This window comes from Populus trichocarpa, chromosome 8, assembly GCF_000002775.5.
Source record: "Populus trichocarpa isolate Nisqually-1 chromosome 8, P.trichocarpa_v4.1, whole genome shotgun sequence".
In the NCBI taxonomy this organism is placed as follows: domain Eukaryota; kingdom Viridiplantae; phylum Streptophyta; class Magnoliopsida; order Malpighiales; family Salicaceae; genus Populus; species Populus trichocarpa.
The window spans coordinates 5496585-5515036 of NC_037292.2; the positions used below are offsets into that span (position 1 = coordinate 5496585).

An 18452-nucleotide genomic window follows, 5' to 3' on the forward strand; every position below is an offset into this window, starting at 1 on the left:
AACAGCAGCGGCAGCAAGGTCATTTTCCATCTACCAATAGTAACAACGACATCGTTTCACTTTTTTATATATATATAAAAGGTTGGGTCTCAGCTGGGTTTACCCGGGTCGACCGGGTTTCGCCGGGCCAACTCCCAGACGAGTTTTTACTTAGACCCGGACCGGTCCCAGGCCCGGGTCGACCCGCCGGACCAGTCCAGGTTTCAAAACTATGCTTACCAGGAAGGAAGCACTTGTTTTGTACAGGACACAAAAAGTTGTCCCGGGTATTAAACCTGAAACCGCAGAAATATTGTATCTTAAATTTTATCACTGACATCTCAAATTATGATTACATTATGTATTATACAAGAGCTTGAATTTTCAGCACCGGTTATGATAAGCATATGACTTCAGGGACATTAATTAGGCTCTCGCTAAAATGTCCTTACGATAGGAAAAAGAGTTCGGACAATTTTCAGCTGAAGAATAGACCCCACCAGGATCTGCTATATCCACATTGATGCATGAACATGGCACTTGGCCCAAGTTGGTTGCCACCTAGTCCACCAAGGCATGGCCATAAGCATGGAAGCTCGGAGGGAGAACAAGAAAGCAATTGAATAAACCGAAGGTGAAGACAACTTGTGTGCTGGAACAAGATTCAATTATTTATCTAGTTTATGCAATCAAACATCCTGAAGGAATGTCGTGCCCTTTGTCCAATACCTTGTTATCATATGATGAATTCATGTCAGAACACCGAGATATACATCAGAACTTACGGATGGAATTGCAAGCAGCAGCTTTCTGCACGTGGCATCCAAAAACAGACAGTTGAATAAGCATCCTTCGCAGTGCTTGGTTGAATCGGTGTCGTCAATTCACAAAGCTTTCCTCCACATGCTCATCTTTTCCAAGTCTAGAGACTAGGCTATCTTGGGATATAACTTACAGGTAACCTTTTTCAGCTCGGTTAATATGCCTACAATGGAACTGAGTTCAAACACAGGATATTCACATATGAAGTGAAAATTACTTACTTTAAGATCACTGTGCACCGTGCAGGTCTTTACCCTTCTACGGTTCCATGTAAACCACCAAAAATAAGATGATCAGTCACTCGTAGTGCCATCGATGTCTCCATTCTACCATGCACAAGCTCCTTCCTGAGCTATCAAATTACTTTAGGGTGGATGTAGAGAATTTGAACCTGTAATCACACGTAATGGAGCTTCAGCAGCGTCCCCGAATTCAGGTCCCAAACCATATTAACACTTGAGGAAAGGAATAGGAGGCCTACCAAGCACGGAAACCGTTCTCCTTTATTTTCATCTTTGCACCTGACCGTACATAATCGAGTAAGACTTGACAACACAAGATTCTCCTCGGAGAAGACAGGAAGATTAAAGAGAACAAGTTTTTAAGGCTACCAAGAGATACGAAAAAAACAAATTTTCATGGATGCCAAGATGTGGGTCAATGTTACATAATTAAACAAGACAATCGACAAAGAGTTCATATATAGTGGTTGCCCAGATAGAAATAAAACAATAACGAGGACAGTGTTTCTACAGAAAACCATGTGGCTTTAAACTGCTGCAATGCAGAGGCCCCACCAACTAAAGGACAGTGTACAAGATATGCCATTCTTGCATCCATTGAACAGCCTGTAAAGTACTTTCACAGCAGCAGATGATGATTATAACAGCAATCAGTTAATCTGTACAAACTGTTAATTATTTTCTTGCCCGACTAAATGGAAAGGATGCAGCAGGTCAAAACTAAAGATCCTTAGTCAATGAAATTCAATGTCAAAAATTTCATGTCACATAGCAAAACATTTCTGAACCAAATGTTCAGCGCCATAATTCCCATGTTTCTATTCATGATTGCTTACAAAAAGGCTTAAAAATTAAATCAAGAGACTAAATTGGTCAGGAATAAAGATAAAGAACATAAAAACCCAGGATTATGTCAATCCAAGAGCAATAGGGACCAGAATTGAACACTCAATATATAACTCAACGTGGTTTAATACCTTCAAAGTCTTCCACAAAGCAACCTCAGTTGGATACCCGAGAGTTTTAAATGGCTACAGTGGAAATTAGTTATGCAAGGATACTTGCAAAGTTCATGTACGCTTCAGTAAAATAAGTGAATTAGATTTGACAGCACAATTATACCCCATGATCATAACCTTAAATCAATCTTCCCACCTTCAGTAACACTTAACCTGTGTTTAGACTGCAATAAATGGGGACTAGAAGGTGGTCAGCAAGCACCCTAAAATAAGACATTTATAAAGCAGGAAAAAGCCACTGTTCAGAACAAATGTGAGGCCCAAAAATTAGGAATAACACACCATTTGTGCTTCAAGTCTTCTTTGAGAAACTGAGCTTGGCCTGAGACATCCCAAATCCACACCAAATACTTCAACGATGTATCCATAACATATTGTTCATGGTCACAAAAGAATTCATGTGGTTGGATTGATACATACTAAACTGGTGTAATATATGTAAGCAAATCCCTGAATCAGACAGTTATAGTGCATTAGCAATCGCAATAAAATGCCATCAATAAAAGAGATAAATATGGATGAGGGTTAACTACAAAAATGCCCTTCACCTATTAGCTCATTAACAATGTTACCATTTACCAATTCACGGAATCAATTTTGCCCTTGATGTTACCAAATGTTTCAATGTCACCCTTTCATCCAGTCCCTTTTAAAATAGTTGATAGCACTGTCAAAATACTCAACATGCCATGGAGGCGTTTCATTAACGGGAAAAAACTGCCAAAAATGCCCAGATTGCAAGTGGGTGATTTTGGGTTTTCTGGCAGATCCATTCCTCGTGAGTTTATGAAACATGCACATGACAGGTTAGTAATATGATGACTTGTTAACTATTTTTTATAGAAATTAGAAGAAAAGGTAACATTGAAAATGTTTGGTAATGTTTTTGGAAAATTTGGTTTCTCAAATTGGGAATGGGCAAAATCAGAAATGAACAATAGGAGAGGGGTACTTTAGTAGTTAATCCTAAGGATAATCTTTGAGAATACAGTTAAGTTGATCTCAACAGATTATACCACTTTGAATAAGTTCGGAAGACCACTTCATTTGTACTCGTTGCTGAGATGCTTAAATATCCTTGAAGTGACATTCCGGTATCTCTACTTTTGCTTTGTGAATCAAGAGAGTATGCACAGATACAGAAACTCTTTCAAATCAAAAATCAAGCAGAAAAAAATATATACTTCTGCATGTGTCTGTGGTACTAATGGGAAATCATCAATCAGTCAAGCTGATAAACTCGTTTAATCCAAAGCAGCATTCTTAGAACTCCTAAGAAGTCTTTTCCACTAAAAAAAATCTGAACTCATCTGAAACCAGAGTTTCCAGAAATGCTGGTAGCAGCCTAGTATAGAGCCAGAAGACGTCAAGGAAACAAAAGGTGAAAAGAAAAACTCGGGGGCTTCAACTGATACTGTATTTCAACATCCATTTCATCCCTCGGAAAAGGGAAGGAGAAAGAAAGCACAAACAACTGTATGCTATATTTTGTGATATAAAACTCAATCTTGATGTTAGAGAGGAGCCCAAGTGGCCCTATACAGAAAATTCTTAAGCAGCTCAACCTGATGACAAACTCATTTTAACCTCATGGAGTTCGCGCAAAAAAGGAGCAACTGCAAAAAAAACCATACAACTTAAGGAATTTTTAGAAAGGGCATGCAACCCCAAACAGAGGAAATGCAAATCATTAACTTCTATTCCTAGACAACTCACATCCCCGAGGCATATAGTCACACGCATTTTGATAAGCAACACAGTTGCAGTTGCAGCAGAACTAGGTCTTTTCTCCATGAGCTAGACGTAGAAGTTGGGTTGTGATTGGTGATGGTGGTTATGGAATTTGTGGTGATAGAGAGGATAACAGAATGCATTCAACGACATTGGTCTGTGGGGGAAGTAGATTAGAAGTCAGGTGTGTCCAGGATTGGGTTGTAGCTTCGGTTATGAAAATGATTAGGGGACATCAAAAGAGCACTGGGAATGAGTTGAATGGAAAGAACAAAAATTCAAAAGGCATCACTAAAAGCACACAAGATACTCAAATTTAACTCCCTGTCATTCGTTGGGGTTTTCTCTTTAGCAATAGGAAAGGGCATTCCAGTATTGCAAGGAGAGATTTGGCAAGACTTGAATGTCCAAAAAGTTGTAATGATAATGCTAGAATACGCTTGTAGAACTTAGTTTTTTGCATTCTACTGTTTGCAGAACTGTTACTGTTCTCCAGAAAGTGGAACATGTTAAATTGTGTTTTATTAAATTTTTTAAAAGCTCTACTGTATAGTAGATAGTGCTATTAGGTATTGTGAGAGCGTTCCTAAAAGGAAAAATGGATAGAACCACAAATTAACATGCTAGACAGAAGACTGTCAAAAACCTACAACTACCTAGGAACACTGATGGCTATGGTATAAATTATTGCCAACAGGCCACATACGAATAGCAGGACAATTGTACACTTGAATTTCTTGAATTAGGACAGAATAGCAGGACTTTCTTATTGACTTGACTATTCCTCACGGTTGTTATAGGCTTAAAGCCACTGCTCGAAATCCTCCCAGCACTGCCAAAATCCGTTGAGTTTTTAAACATTTCCTTCCAGAACAGAGTTTGAGAAATAAAAGTAGTTCTTGGAGTCTCCCAATCTGAGAGATTTAGGATTCACATCACTGAGATGGAATATCTCTATGATATCAAGTGTCCTTAGAAGCTCTGCGACAGAGCACAAGTAAAAGAAAAAGGTTTACACAGCAAGACATCATAAAGTGTTTGGTTTCTGTTAAGGCTTGACTATGTCGCGACATAGCAAACCAATGTTAACCACAGGCTTAACGATCAACGTCTTGGCTCCTTAAACTGCATAAACCACACTCACACTTGAAACAGAGACAATTTTTCACATCCCAGCAAAGTTCCATGTACACGGCTAAGCATAACTTCCTGCAATACATGTGGTGTCCCTATTTCTTTTCTTTTCTTTTTAAATGTTTCTCTTTCAATCATTCCCTTAACAGTTTAATTGCATATGAACTACGCTACACAGAATCCAACTTTATAGACACGAGACAGTTTTTCACGTCCTAAGACACAAATTACAATTCACGATCAGCATGATATCTCAATCAAATCTATAGCAACTTAAAAATTAAATCTCATCTATCACAAACTCAAAACATGCCCACATGTAAAACTATCATAGTATATCACATAATCCAAACATTACCTTATCAAAATACACAGGCAAGCAATCAAGGGGTCATTACTTTACTTTATCAAAATACACAGGCAAGCAAGCAATGGGTCAACTTACTGAGTACGTCCAATCAAGTTACCTCCCCTCCACCATTCTCAGCAGCATTTCAAACAACCTAGCGTTGAATTCCCCTTCATTAACCTTTAACATTCTCGACAGTGGCATCTTCAGTCCATACTCCACCAACATTCTATGCCTAGGCTTAATCTTCCTCTCAAGACTGAACGAAAAGAACTGCGGAAACTTCTTAAATTCCTCTAAATCACCTTTTATTTCTCTCACAGAGTAATCAAGTTTAGGCCCCAAATTCCTGTCCATACTAAGAGTCAAAATCCCAGGTGCCCTCACAGCCATATTTTTAACCTTCCTAAATTCAATCTTACCCGTCAATCTTCTCTCCACGTTATAAACAAGCGACAAAGTAGTTTGATAATTTAACTTTTGGAGACCCACAAAGCCCTAATCTTTTAGAAAAACAAAAGCAGGCCTTAATTGATGAGACAAACTGGAAACTAACAATTTGGGACAGCGATTGATTGGCCTAGAGATATCATGAAATGGGATTTCGACTTCGTTGAATAGGAAATCAAAGACAGGGTAGAGGTGAGGAGGGAAGGGTACGGCCAGTGGAGGCCCATGGAGGAGAGGCAGTTTACGGTGGGGGCCCATTTAAAGAGGTAGCGTTTGATTTTGTAATTGGGCTTTTATGTTTCTTGGGTTGTTGTATCGTCTTTTTGGGCTAGAGGTTTTAATACACAGTATTTGTGGAATGGACATTCACAGCAAATTTCAATTCTAGTATTTTCTGTAATCAGCTTGGAAAAAAAAAACACAGCCCATCTTTATGAGAAGGTTAATCACACGGTCACGGATCGATTGAACTCAGTATGACTTCCATTTTAAAATTTTTGAAGCTGTGGTGTTATTCTTCAATTGTTTCATTCAAAGTAGTCTTTTGAAAATTATTTTTTAGATTTTTCTATATTTGTTTATTATTGTAAAAGTTGATAAAAAAAACACTTTTCAATTAAAAAAATATTTTTCTTTTATTTTGAACGAAATATATTTTCAAAAGCTATGAAAAATTTAAAAATATCATGTTATTTGTTGATTATTTTAAATTTAATTAAATTTTATTTTAATTTGTTTATAAATCAATTTTAGTCCTTATTCTTTTAATTAATATTTTTTTTATTTTAGATAATTTAAGAATATATATATATATATATTTTTTATTTTTTTTAATTTCATCCTTTTTGAATTTTTTTTCTGTTAGACATGACTTTCATTCTTTTAATAAACTTGAAAAAAAATAAAACATTGATAAGTTACTTTTTATCTCATTTTTCATGGCATAGTTAAATACTATAAAAATGTTTTTAACTTTTTTTTCCATAACATTGTCAAAAAAAAAATATAATTTACTTTTCAGTAAATTAATTTTTTATGAAGACCACTTTCTAGAAAAAATTAAATTTCAGCAACATACAGGGCCTTATGTTGGAGGGGAGATGCAAATAAATGGTTGAATTATGTCCCTCTCTCTTTATTTTAATGTATATCTTCACCTTTTTCCATGTATTTAATCGATAATGTGGTAGATAATATTTTTATATAAAAATATTTAATTGAAAATATATTTAAATAATATATTTTTTAATTTTTTTTATACCAATACATTAAAATTATAAAAAATAATTAAAAAACTTGAATTTAATATTTTTTTAAATAAAAATATTTTAAAAATAAATTAAATCACAAAAACAAATACACTCTAGAATTAGACTAATAAAGCTGGCCCAATAGTAAAATAATGTACTCCCTTTTTTAAAGTTCACATGCTAAACTCTATCCATTCCACAATTAAAGCACGCCTAGCAAGCAACAAAAGAAACAAAGAAGGTAAATAGGACATTAACATTTGTTTTAAAAAATACAGTATTAAAATTATTGAAATATATATATATATATATATATATATAAAATATTAATTTAATAGTTTTTTCGATAAAATATAATTTTAAAAACATTTTAAAAAACGAGTTTAACTGTAAAAACAAATACAAGCTTCCCTAATGATAAAATAATACACCCCCTTTTTAATCATGACAGTTCACATATTTCCAGTAAACATTAATTTCTTATTAATTTAAATTTAAATATATTAACGCATAAGAAATCTATATATTATAATCATAACAATACTTTAGATTATATTTATTTTAAGAATTTTATATGAAAAAACAACACACTTAATATAAAAAAATGTATAATTTCAATGCATTCAATATCTGTCATTTTGTTCAGAACGCTTTCTTGCCCTATTTCCGTCTTTGTTGCCTTTTTTGGGCAACACAAATTGACTCCTGGGCTTGATTGTTATTTTAATAGAGCTTGTTTTTAAAATCATTTTTTAATTAAAATAATATTTTTTTTATTTTTAAAATGTATTGATATGAAAATTAAAAATAATATTTTTTAAAAATATATATATTTTTAATTTTCTTAAAAAATACTTTTAAAAAATATATATATATATATATATAAAAAAAAAAGTAAAGAAGAGGTACAGATTGAGACGGATAGAATGAATAGTAGTGGAGTGTTTTTTTTTTTTTCCCCGAGGTGGTGATATGGCGTAGGTTATTGTCAAGTTTTTTTTGGTTGGTTTGAAGCTCTCGGGGGAAACTTGACGATCCCGACCCTCAAGCTTCGTTGGGTGACCGATTTTGGCGTTCACCCGGTCATGTCATGCAATCCTATCATATATGCAACCCCTTCTCTCTCTTCTTCTTCTTCCCCTCTCTCTCTACTTTTTCCTGGTTCCCACATTTAAATATTCTTTTCTATCATCCAAATTCCACTCGTCGTTTGATTTGCTCCTTAAGGCAAGTTTTCTTTCTTTCTTTTTTTGTTGTTTCTTTCCCCCCCCTACAACTCATCTCTTCTTCGTCAGAAAGACAGAGAGAGAGGCAGGCAGATACGTAGATTTTCCTCTTTCTTTTCATTAAGAGGAAACTGGGCAGTGACTGTTTCATTCTTTTGTTTTGTTTGGCAGTCACAATAGCTAGCTAAATGGCTTAGTTCTTCTTGGCTGTTTTATTTTTTTTCCTTTTTAAATTCCCAGTTTCTTCTTTTCCTACGATCCCATTTCTTTCCCTTTCTCTCTTATGTCAAAACTATTGCTTTCCATATCTGCATTTGTTTTTTGATCAACTTTCATTTGTCAAATCTCTTGTCTGGTCTTTATGTACTTATTGTTTTGATACTTGATTTCGGTGCATTAGGTATTAAAAGGTGTTTAATCATGATAAATTTGCAAACTTTCGAGGATATTTTGATGCTAACTGATGAAAAATTAATACCTGGTTTGAAATACGTGCTTAATGTTGGAAATTAAATGCTGAAATGAAATTAGAGGTCAGTGGAAACTCTGAGAAACGTGGAATATTCTATATAGGCTTTCAAATCAGGGGCATCTTTTGATACTTACATGGCGATGTTAAACGTGCAGGATGGGTAGGGTGAAGCTAAAGATTAAGAAATTGGAGAATACAAATGGACGTCAAGCGACCTATGCCAAGAGGAAACATGGTATCATGAAGAAGGCTAATGAGTTATCTATACTATGTGACATAGACATTATCCTTCTCATGTTTTCACCAACTGGCAAGCCTTCGTTGTGTAAAGGAGCAAGCAGGTACTGTCATTAATGCCACGCTTCCACCTTTTTAGAGAATTAAAGTGAGCGAGTGAACTTTAAGCTTGCCTATGAAATTTCTTGCTTTGCATCTTTTCGGGAATTTCATTGCATAGGTACAGATTCAACTTGATTTTCACATGCATGTGCGATCCTCAATATATTTTTGCATATCAGTTGTGTATCTGGTTGAGGGGCAAAGGAGTATATTAAGGTTGTGTATCCTCTAGGGCGTCATTTTATATTCAATAATCATGATCACTTTTGTTTGTCATCATATTTTGGTTCTCACCGACGTTAACAATTTTGAATAATTTCCTTCCTTTTCCTTCTTTAGTAGCATCGAAGAAGTAATTACAAAATTTGCTCAGTTAACACCACAAGAAAGGGCGAAGAGGTATTGTGAAGTTTTCTTGCTTCATTTTTTTAGTCCTCTCATGCCTGCATTGAATATTTATCAAATTGGAACTAAATTGTTCTTTTATTTGATTGGAACAGGAAGTTAGAAAGCCTTGAAGTAAGTCCTTGGATCCTTGTTTACGAGACTCCTCTCTCTAATATTACCTCTCATCTGCTCTTTTTTTCACTTGGTTTTGTTGATGCAGTTGTCATTCTTTTTGGTTATTATTTTCTTTTTCTTTGAGCCTATAGGCACTGAAGAAAACTTTTAAGAAGCTGGACCATGATGTTAATATACCAGAATTTCTTGGTACAAGGTATGCGCTTGTTGGTGTTGACACATTTCATTTTGCGTAGCTTATAGGCTGACTATGTTCTTTAAACGTTATGTACTAAAGTTCTTGAATCCTGTGCTTTTTGTTTCAGTTCTCAAACAATAGAGGTATGGGTGCAAACTAGTTTATCCATTGTTAAATACGACATCTCAAAACTCTTTCTTGTGTGATGATGGATTGTACCATATCCTACAAAATTGCAATTTTGACCAGGACCTGACTAGCCAATCAAGGCTACTGCAGAATCAACTATCTGATGTGCACAAGAAGCTGAGGTGAACACGTCCAAATCTTTGAATGTAGAGTTCCTTTTCATGATCTTATGAATGCTGTGGGTGGTCACCACCCTGGACTAATCGTAAGTTACTTTGAGTTTCTGCAGCTACTGGACCAATCCAGATGAGATTAGCAGCTTAGAGCATCTAGGGCAATTGGAAAGTTCACTCAGGGAATCACTTAATCGGATTCGATCACATAAGGTATGCCTATTCTTGTGGTGGATTTCATCTGGAGAAAATATATACTCTCTTTCTGCATGTTATTCAACAGCTCCTATGTTTTTGATTTATAATTGTGTCTCATCTTTGGTCAGCTTGGGCAGTATCGATTGAATGTGGGATTAATTAGGATCTGCATGTTAGCCTAGCCTGTCTATGAGAAAATCCATGAGCCTACCCAGTGTAATCCCACAACATTCTTTTTTTTTTATGGATAATGAGGAGGGCAGCGAGAATAAGATGATTTGACATCTTAGTCAATTTTCTAACTAAATTGGATGGTTTTGAAAAGGATCAAATATACAAGCAATGCTACCTCCCAATGTTCAGAGTATTCAAGTGTTCTTTGAGTAGTAGAGTGAAACAAAAGCCAGCGCTGCAAAACTTTGAGTCAATTTAGCGGAAACAATCTATCAGGCCTTGAAAAGAAAGCCTATGAGCTAATTATATCTCTTCACTATCCGTAACAGTTTTTTTTTTACGTTTTAACAGAGTTCCTTTTTTTGCCAGGAACACCTGGGAAAACAGCATCTTATGTCTCTAGAATGCCATAGTCAGGTAACAAATGACTTTTATTTGAAACAATGGTTCCCTGATGGTATTGCTGTGAATATTCACTGGAAGTTGTTACCTAACTAATCTTGCTTGCAGTTTCAGAATGCGATGCATGTACCTTTTAGAATGGGTGTGGAGCAGCAGCTCCCACCTATTTCATGGATTCCTAACACCGACAGTCAGCATATTATGTTACCAGAGGACCCAAATCTGCTTCCCCATAGGTGAGTGAACCAATTAAAGGAAACTTCTAATCCCATTGCTAAAATTATTTTCCTACTGGAAGATCATGTCTGGGCTTGCTCTGCCCATGTGTATGCATAAACACATGGAAAGAGAGTCGGGGATTGAGGCATAGTGTAGGATCCATAGAAGCATTTTATATTGTGCAGGATAGGACACAAATATACGCAGAAAAGGTTACAAATTAACAATGTACCTATGCATAGAGGAGTTTAGAATACCCCTTCTGATGATGTGCTCTTAACTAATTGATTGAATATCTTTTTTAAGGGATGCGGAGTGCTCTGCAACCACCTCTTTTGGGAGTTATTCTGGCTACTTTGGCGCGGGGAAAAATTCGGAGCTATCTAGTTCTGGTCAAGAAAGTGGTATGAATGGTATTCTTGATGAGTTTAATGGAACTGCATCACTGAGGCTGCAGATGGCTGGGCAGTACCCTTACCTGCCTGGGTCATACAATCTAAATTTGTTGAACGATTCAAAATTCCAACCTGCAGCAGAGATGAAAACACAAAAAAGCCCTGAGGATTTTCATGTTAATGGAAGTTTTGAAGCTCCTAAACCTGGGTATGACTCCACCCCTTGTGGTTGGGCTTCTACACCAGGATCGTGCGCTGTTACTATGTTTGATGACCATTTGTATTCTCAGGTAAGTTTTTTCCTCGTTTCTGGTTTAAATAAGCAGATAAGTATTTTTTTTTTCCCCTTATATTTCACATGGGTCATCTATGAACTGATCTGAACCTTTTGACCGAGTTAGCGATTGCTGGAATGAGAAAAAATATATGTGGAGATGTGGATATACGTAACCATCCTCCATTATGGTGTTTACTAAGGAAAAAATCATCTAAAAGCTTGTAATATGATGCCCATTGGAATAATAAACGGTCACTTAAAGTTCATCTATAAGATGCAATTAAATATATAAGAGCTAGAGTATTACCTCTTTCAATGCTTCCATTCAATCTAAAGTATCACCCATAGGCGATAGTTTGAGCATATTACTAGATGACCAATGTGACCTTCAACTAGGCTTTACCAAAATAAGAGGCGGAAATTCTTCAAAGTATTTACCTATTTGAGTGATGTTTAGCCTGTTTGCTGGGTTAATTTAGGATTTGAAGCCATTTTATATTATGTAGCTATTTTTTTATTATGGTGTGTTAGGGATCCAGGTGTTGAATTTCTGTTCTTGAGGTGTGTTTTGACTGCGGTAGCTCATTTCAGTACTATTATTTTACTTTAAAGTTCTCTATTTTCCAGGAGAATGCCACATCAACATTACAGAAGCCTTGAATTGAGATTTAATTTTATTTGATTCGGATAGTATTGTTTACATTCATTATGGTGGAGATGTTTATTTCAGTAACAGAGAGTGGATTTTGGGATTCAATTATTTCAGGAATATTTTTATTGTTGTTGCATGCTGCTCCAGTAAGAGATACCTTGGTTAAAATTGAGTTGCACCTTTGGAATGCACTTCAAATAGATTAAGTTCTCTATTAGTGTAAAAAAGTACTGAATCTATATTGGTGTTGCCACCCGGCTATGGTCATAATATTAGTTGCTTCAGATCAGGTCAAATAGATTAAGTTAGTGTGTGTGTATTGCTAGATTTATCTTGCCCTACACCTCAGTTAGAAACGCAGACGGCGGACTCTCTAGGTAGAAGGTGGTATAAGTGGGAATCTATTGAAAAACATGCAACATGCAAGTCATGATTCCTCGCACATCCCTATTCCTTAAGAGTGCTCGGTCTTCAAGTTGTTGGTCCTATTGCAAATTTTGATGCTCTTATTCTTGGATTTCTGTTGTGAGTTATAAGAACCACTGATTTAGTCTTTTGATAATGGTGAGATCTCATTTTAGAGCAAAGATTGTTGAGTATAAGTTCCTCTTTGAATCAGCTATATTAAATTGCTTATCGTCAGGTCATAAATTGTTATCGTCCAGCTTATTGTAAATTGAAACTGATTTATTTTTTGCAGCAACCACACTGAGATTGAGGGATGCAACTCTTCAGTCAGTGATAAGTTGCTGGAGAGCTTGGTCACATTTTTGTGAAATTACCTGTCCTCTAAATGACGATATTGAATTTGCTATAGGTTCGTAGCTTTTCAACAGCGAGAAGAAGCCAGCGAATACATAATATCTATACAGCTTGATATCAGCATAGGAATTCCCTTATGCTGGTAACTTGTTAGAAAGAATGGTGCTTGATTCTATCAAATGAGGCATTGTTTCCAATCTTATGTATACAAGTTGTAGGTTTTACTTAAATTTAAGCTTTCCCTGTCTAAACTCTGGCGAGACGAGGTCACAAAGGGCAGGCGGGCTGCCGGCCGCATCCTGCCTTGGTGTGTCCTGGAGATGTATATTGAAACCATATAGCAATGTATATTAAAACCATATAACAACGCATGTAATTTAAAACAACTTCTGTGAATGGAGTTCTGTAAGCAGTTTGATACCGATTTTCCGCACTGATTTTCCTCTTATGTTTTTTTTTTTGTTATTCTTACCTTCACCCCGATGAAACAAGGCATCACCATGTTCCCCTGCAACATTTTCTTCCAGTATACGTGAGAAACTGGCCTTGAGAGCACAAATTCAATTGCCTAGAACCCAAAAATGGATGGGCTGTAGGGACGCAACCTGAACATGGAGCTGCCTGTTAGAACATCTCAGTGAAATAGATTGAGATTTCCCATCAAAATGATATCGCTTTATATGTATTACACGGTCACTTGACAGCCATATTAACATGCATCCAAAATTCCACTTGATTATAAAAAATAAATTTTGATACACTAAGTTATAAAAAATTGCAAAGTATAACCCCTTAATATATTATCATATTATATCTGAACTCATTTAAATTTGAGAAACCCTACGCTTTTTCCTTCCCTGTAATTGTAAGAATCATATCCATGATTAGACTGTTTCAACTGCAAGCAAAGCAATTATTCAACTCCAGCATAGGAATGCCATCAAAATCATGTGAATAGAGCGATTAAGTCACAATCTAGGCAAATCTCTCCACGTAGAACACCTTGACAACCCAACTACCAGATCAAAGGTAACAACGTCCTTAGTAAACATGCACACAGCTCAGCTAGATATTGATATATGATCGTGAGATTTGACAAGAGAAAATTAAAATGCCCAGAAAAACCCAATCTACAGTCGCTGTTCTGAACCATTAAATAAGGTCATAAGGGAGAATTTCACGGTTTGATGAGACCCTAGTATCTTGCATTTTTAGATTTTCTTTGATTTCTATATATAGCTGTCAGAGAGAAAGTTACGATCAGAGAGGAAGAAAACCACACAACACTGATATAGCGTTTTTTTTAAAATTAATACATTAAAATTATTAAAAATCAATATAAAATACATTTTTTTCAAAATAAATACACTTTTAAAACACAGAAAAGCACTACGGCAAGCAGCTTGATTGTTTCAATACGTGGAAATTCAGGACCAACATGAAAAGGTGAAATTCTCTGTTAATGTGATCACATGCATAGGTCTTGTCTTACGATCGATTCATAGGCAATCAATCCACGTCTGTTACTGTTGTTGTTGTCTTTTGATGTATGACTTGTCTATGAAAACGAAGTTTCCCTTTTGAATATGAGGGTTTTGTTTTTTTAAAAAATATATCCAAGGTGAGATTTTGAAAAAAAAAAAGAAAAAAAAAAGGAAATCGCACAGCTTGGATAATTTTTCTACCGCGAATTGCGTAATTAATAAAAATTATACTCCTAATACCGTAATCTGATAATATTTAAAGGGTTGAGGGTTGAAAATAAAATATCAAAAAAAGATGGGAGTAATACAACTCTTAAAAATAAAAAAAAATAAAAAAATTAAAGAGTTATTCGACTGAGTAGCACAGTCTTTACAAATTGCGTAATTTCTAATAGCTTGTTGCGCTATTAAATGCTTATTAGCTGCGTTCTTCTTAATAGCACAACTATACCAGTTGTGCTATTTTTTAATTTATTTATTTATTTATGCTACACTATGGCCCAGTGGGCCTTTAAGGATGGCTATGCCTTGACAAGCTGTCCAGCACTTCATGCTCTGTTTATTTCCAAGAAAATGAAACCATTTCCCCTGACCTACTACGAAATAAATAAATATAAGATTATTTTTTAGTCAGAAAAAATGGTAATGTCTTGAGAGGAGAGAGCATATATTGTTTCTAATTAAAAAAATAAAATAGAAAAACGCTTCCAAATGTTATATGTTAACATTATCGTTCATTATACTTGTGATTGGGTTTTCATGGTAACATTTGAAGTTGTTTTTCAGCTTATTTATCAAAGTACAAACATGATAAAATATAAATGAGGTCTGAAATAAAATTAAAAGACTCTTTTATTGTATAACAACGTAACAATCTTACTATTAAAAAAAAATAACAACCACCAAAAATTATTTACAGCTCATGATTTCATGGGAGGGTCACGCTAGAATATGGTTTTTAGGTATTTTCCATTATAAACTACATGTTAGTAAATAATCCGTTTTTTAAAAAATTATTTTCCATAAAATACACTACTCTAATCCAAAAAAAAAAAAATCACCTTTTGGGAACTAACAAACTGGGCTTCGCTCTATAAATCTTGTTAGATTAGACGGTCAGGAAAAAGCATGTGCGCGAGGAAATTAATTTGGCCAGGCAGTAAATTAACTGAACGAGGAGGCTTTGGAAATCACAGCAGCCCTCCTGGTGAAAGAAACTGATGAAAAGAAAGAATAGCAGTCGATGCATTAAAGTGCAGTAATGAGGCGAACCCGCTTTAGCTGCCTAACCGTCAGCTTTCGGTTCCTTTTTATGCCATGGCTTTAAGTTTTAACTTTTAACCCTTTAAATGCCATGGCCGATTGCTTTGATATATTAAAGCAATTGAAGGAGTAGTTATCGTCCTCAGTGGTTATTGTTCTGGACAGAGTCGGTGAATGCCGCTTGCTTACCTTAGATGCAGCATAAATAAATGCCCATCTGCATATTTTAACTAGTCATAACTCTCACTGCTTAACTAATAATAATCCAACCCCAGTTTCTCACGGCACTGGCTGGTGATTTGATTGAACGTCAGAGCTCCTTGAGGTAGTTTTTGCAGCATCATTCATTCATTTGTACTACTGGACAGAAAAACGGAAGCAGCATTTAACTTGGTGGAGTCTGGTCTGTAGCTTAGCGATGTTCTATCAACACCGGCAGCTGCTCTTGAAGTAGAGGAACATGTATCAGAAATTCCGTATGATGTATTTATGAGACAAAGCTGATACAAGTCAACAAATTAATGGCATCGATACCGAACTCTCTCAGGGACTAGATTTTCGGCACTGCCAAAGCCCTGAGACTCGTGCGTTTAGAACGGCAGGGTTTTAAATCGAAAAAACTACAAGGAATGTTCATAAAATAAATCAAAGGAGGACAGTCATGCAGTCGAAGATGTCCGTTTAAAAGATGGTTTTCCATTCCGAGCAACGAAGGGGTATGAGCAAGAGGACGCTCTAACAGGCATCACCAATCGAGTTGAGTTTTATCACTCTTCATTGATTTTACTTATTATTAAATAGCCATCTTAAGGAGAGAAAAAAATAAATTGTCATTTAAAGTCTTAAAAATATTAAAAAATACCTTAAAATTATTATTTTAATTCTTCTTAAATGAATTATATGCTCGAAATACAATTTCAATCACAATAACAAATAAAACACTGAAAATCTTTTGAATTTAAAGCTTATATGATGTCACCACTGCTTTGTTTTAAAAAATTATTTACTTAGAAGATTTAAAAAAACTCATGATAATGTTGTCAGGTGAAAAAAAAAACAAATCTCAAGATTTAACAAGAATCCATAAATATATAAATTAAACAATAAATATGAGGCTCCAGATCAATCCAATAACCACAAAATACCTCGAGAGAACTCTCACATCACTCTGATTGAATTGGCATAAGCCTCACTCACTTGAATTGAATGAGTGAAATCGTTTTTTTTTTGGGTTCAAAATTGAATTGAGTCACGAGTCTCGTGAGTTTTCAAATAAAAACAAAAACAAAAAACATTTAACTTATCATTTAGCATCCCAAAACTACAAGCAAAAAACAAGCCATCATAAAAATGACAAAATCATAGTTTATCGACGGGACTGACCTCGTCTTATCATTAGCTCCTGATATGATTTTTTGTTTTTAATGTGAGGTATTCAGTTAGTTTACCTATATTTCAATTAACTTTTATAAATTTTAAAATTAATAATGAAGTAAACCTCTAATAATCATTAATATTAACAATCACATAATTCCAATTTAATATCATAAAGAGGTATTGGCCTAGCGGTGAAAGAAACTTGTTCTCTTTATATGCACCCGGGTTCGAACCTCCTTGTATATGTCTGTCACTCTCGCAGTGCCTTACATGTTTACTGGGTTTGCAAGATATTCAGTGGATCATGGGATTAATCATGATACGCGCAAGCTGGCCCAAACATCCATATAAATAAAAAAAAACAAATTTTTTAATTCTAAATTCTTATTAATTACTTCTTGTTGTTGTTAGTAAAATGTCACCATAACACACAATTACAAGTGAGGAACCGGAATATACGGCGAGTCACATGGGGCGGCTACGATAAACTGTCCAAAACATATCGCATCTAGTTTTTTGGGAATCCTTTTAAATTTTAAAAGAAATTTAATTTTTAAAGTATTATAAAATAAAATTAAATACTAAATCCTCTGGTTTATAATTTTAAAAAGAAAGAATTTAATATTAAAATTATTTTTTAAAAAAACACTAATCTAGTTTTTTTAAAAAAACTTTTGAAAAAATAAAATGAAAATAATATAAAAAAATAAAATAAATCTGATTTTATCTCTTTTAAATATTTAAAATCAATTTATTTATCAACAGAATCTAATTATCAAACAAAAGGTAAAAGGTGTTAAAAACGCACAAAAACATTATTCATACGATCCGTAAAAAGAATAAAAAGAAAAAAACATCCAGAGTATATTAAAGGCTTAGCTCGTACACTGTCTAATCGCCACGAAAGCAGTTTTGTCGTGGAGAGCGAGAAGCCGTCGATTGGTAAGAAAAAGAGTGGTGTGTCAGAAAACCGGACTCCTTTCACGTGGCTCCAGATTCGCCGCCAGTTGGCAACACGGCAATCACAAAACGAGAGTTTGTTTGACCTCCCCGAGTCCCCGTCAATCGATACATATTTTAATTTTTAAAAAATTAAAACCATAAATTAAAAATATTAATGAAATGATATAATTTAAAAATAAAAAAAACTACAGTATTAGCCTGTCGCAATTTTAAAACACGATGTTTAATGGATATCACATTTATTTATAAAGCGTGATAGTTTACCCTCTCA

At 34.8% G+C, this 18452-nt stretch overlaps 2 protein-coding genes across 23 annotated transcripts; one reads left to right on the plus strand and one right to left on the minus strand.

The window, feature by feature from the left end:
• Positions 1-290: 290 nt before the first annotated feature.
• On the minus strand, positions 291-5944 carry LOC18101448 (transcription termination factor MTEF1, chloroplastic). 20 transcript variants are annotated; one of them, XR_002983479.2, is made up of 4 exons: positions 5395-5944; positions 1283-1322; positions 765-1192; positions 291-540 (listed from the first exon to the last, which is right to left on the minus strand). XR_002983479.2 is itself a non-coding variant. In XM_024607775.2 (3 exons), exons 1-3 carry the CDS (start codon positions 5667-5669, stop codon positions 1157-1159), a joined length of 351 nt encoding a protein of 116 aa, XP_024463543.1. In that variant the 5' UTR covers positions 5670-5944; the 3' UTR covers positions 291-1156. The 20 variants fall into 20 exon arrangements, 1 of the variants encoding a protein (XP_024463543.1); XR_002983478.2 differs by having other exon boundaries at positions 709-1192; XR_002983495.2 differs by having other exon boundaries at positions 291-1192; positions 2345-5935.
• Positions 5945-7973: 2029 nt separating this feature from the next.
• On the plus strand, positions 7974-13527 carry LOC7498179 (agamous-like MADS-box protein AGL30). Of its 3 annotated transcripts, none has more exons than XM_024606712.2 (12): positions 7974-8203; positions 8830-9015; positions 9356-9412; positions 9514-9532; positions 9667-9731; positions 9841-9856; positions 9963-10024; positions 10132-10228; positions 10757-10804; positions 10898-11025; positions 11315-11693; positions 13033-13527. In XM_024606712.2, exons 1-12 carry the CDS (start codon positions 8067-8069, stop codon positions 13042-13044), a joined length of 1206 nt encoding a protein of 401 aa, XP_024462480.1. In that variant the 5' UTR covers positions 7974-8066; the 3' UTR covers positions 13045-13527. The 3 variants fall into 3 exon arrangements, with proteins under 3 accessions (XP_024462480.1, XP_024462479.1, XP_024462481.1); XM_024606711.2 differs by having other exon boundaries at positions 7976-8203; positions 9353-9412; XM_024606713.2 differs by lacking the exon at positions 7974-8203 and adding an exon at positions 8242-8735 and having other exon boundaries at positions 9353-9412.
• Positions 13528-18452: the final 4925 nt, after the last annotated feature.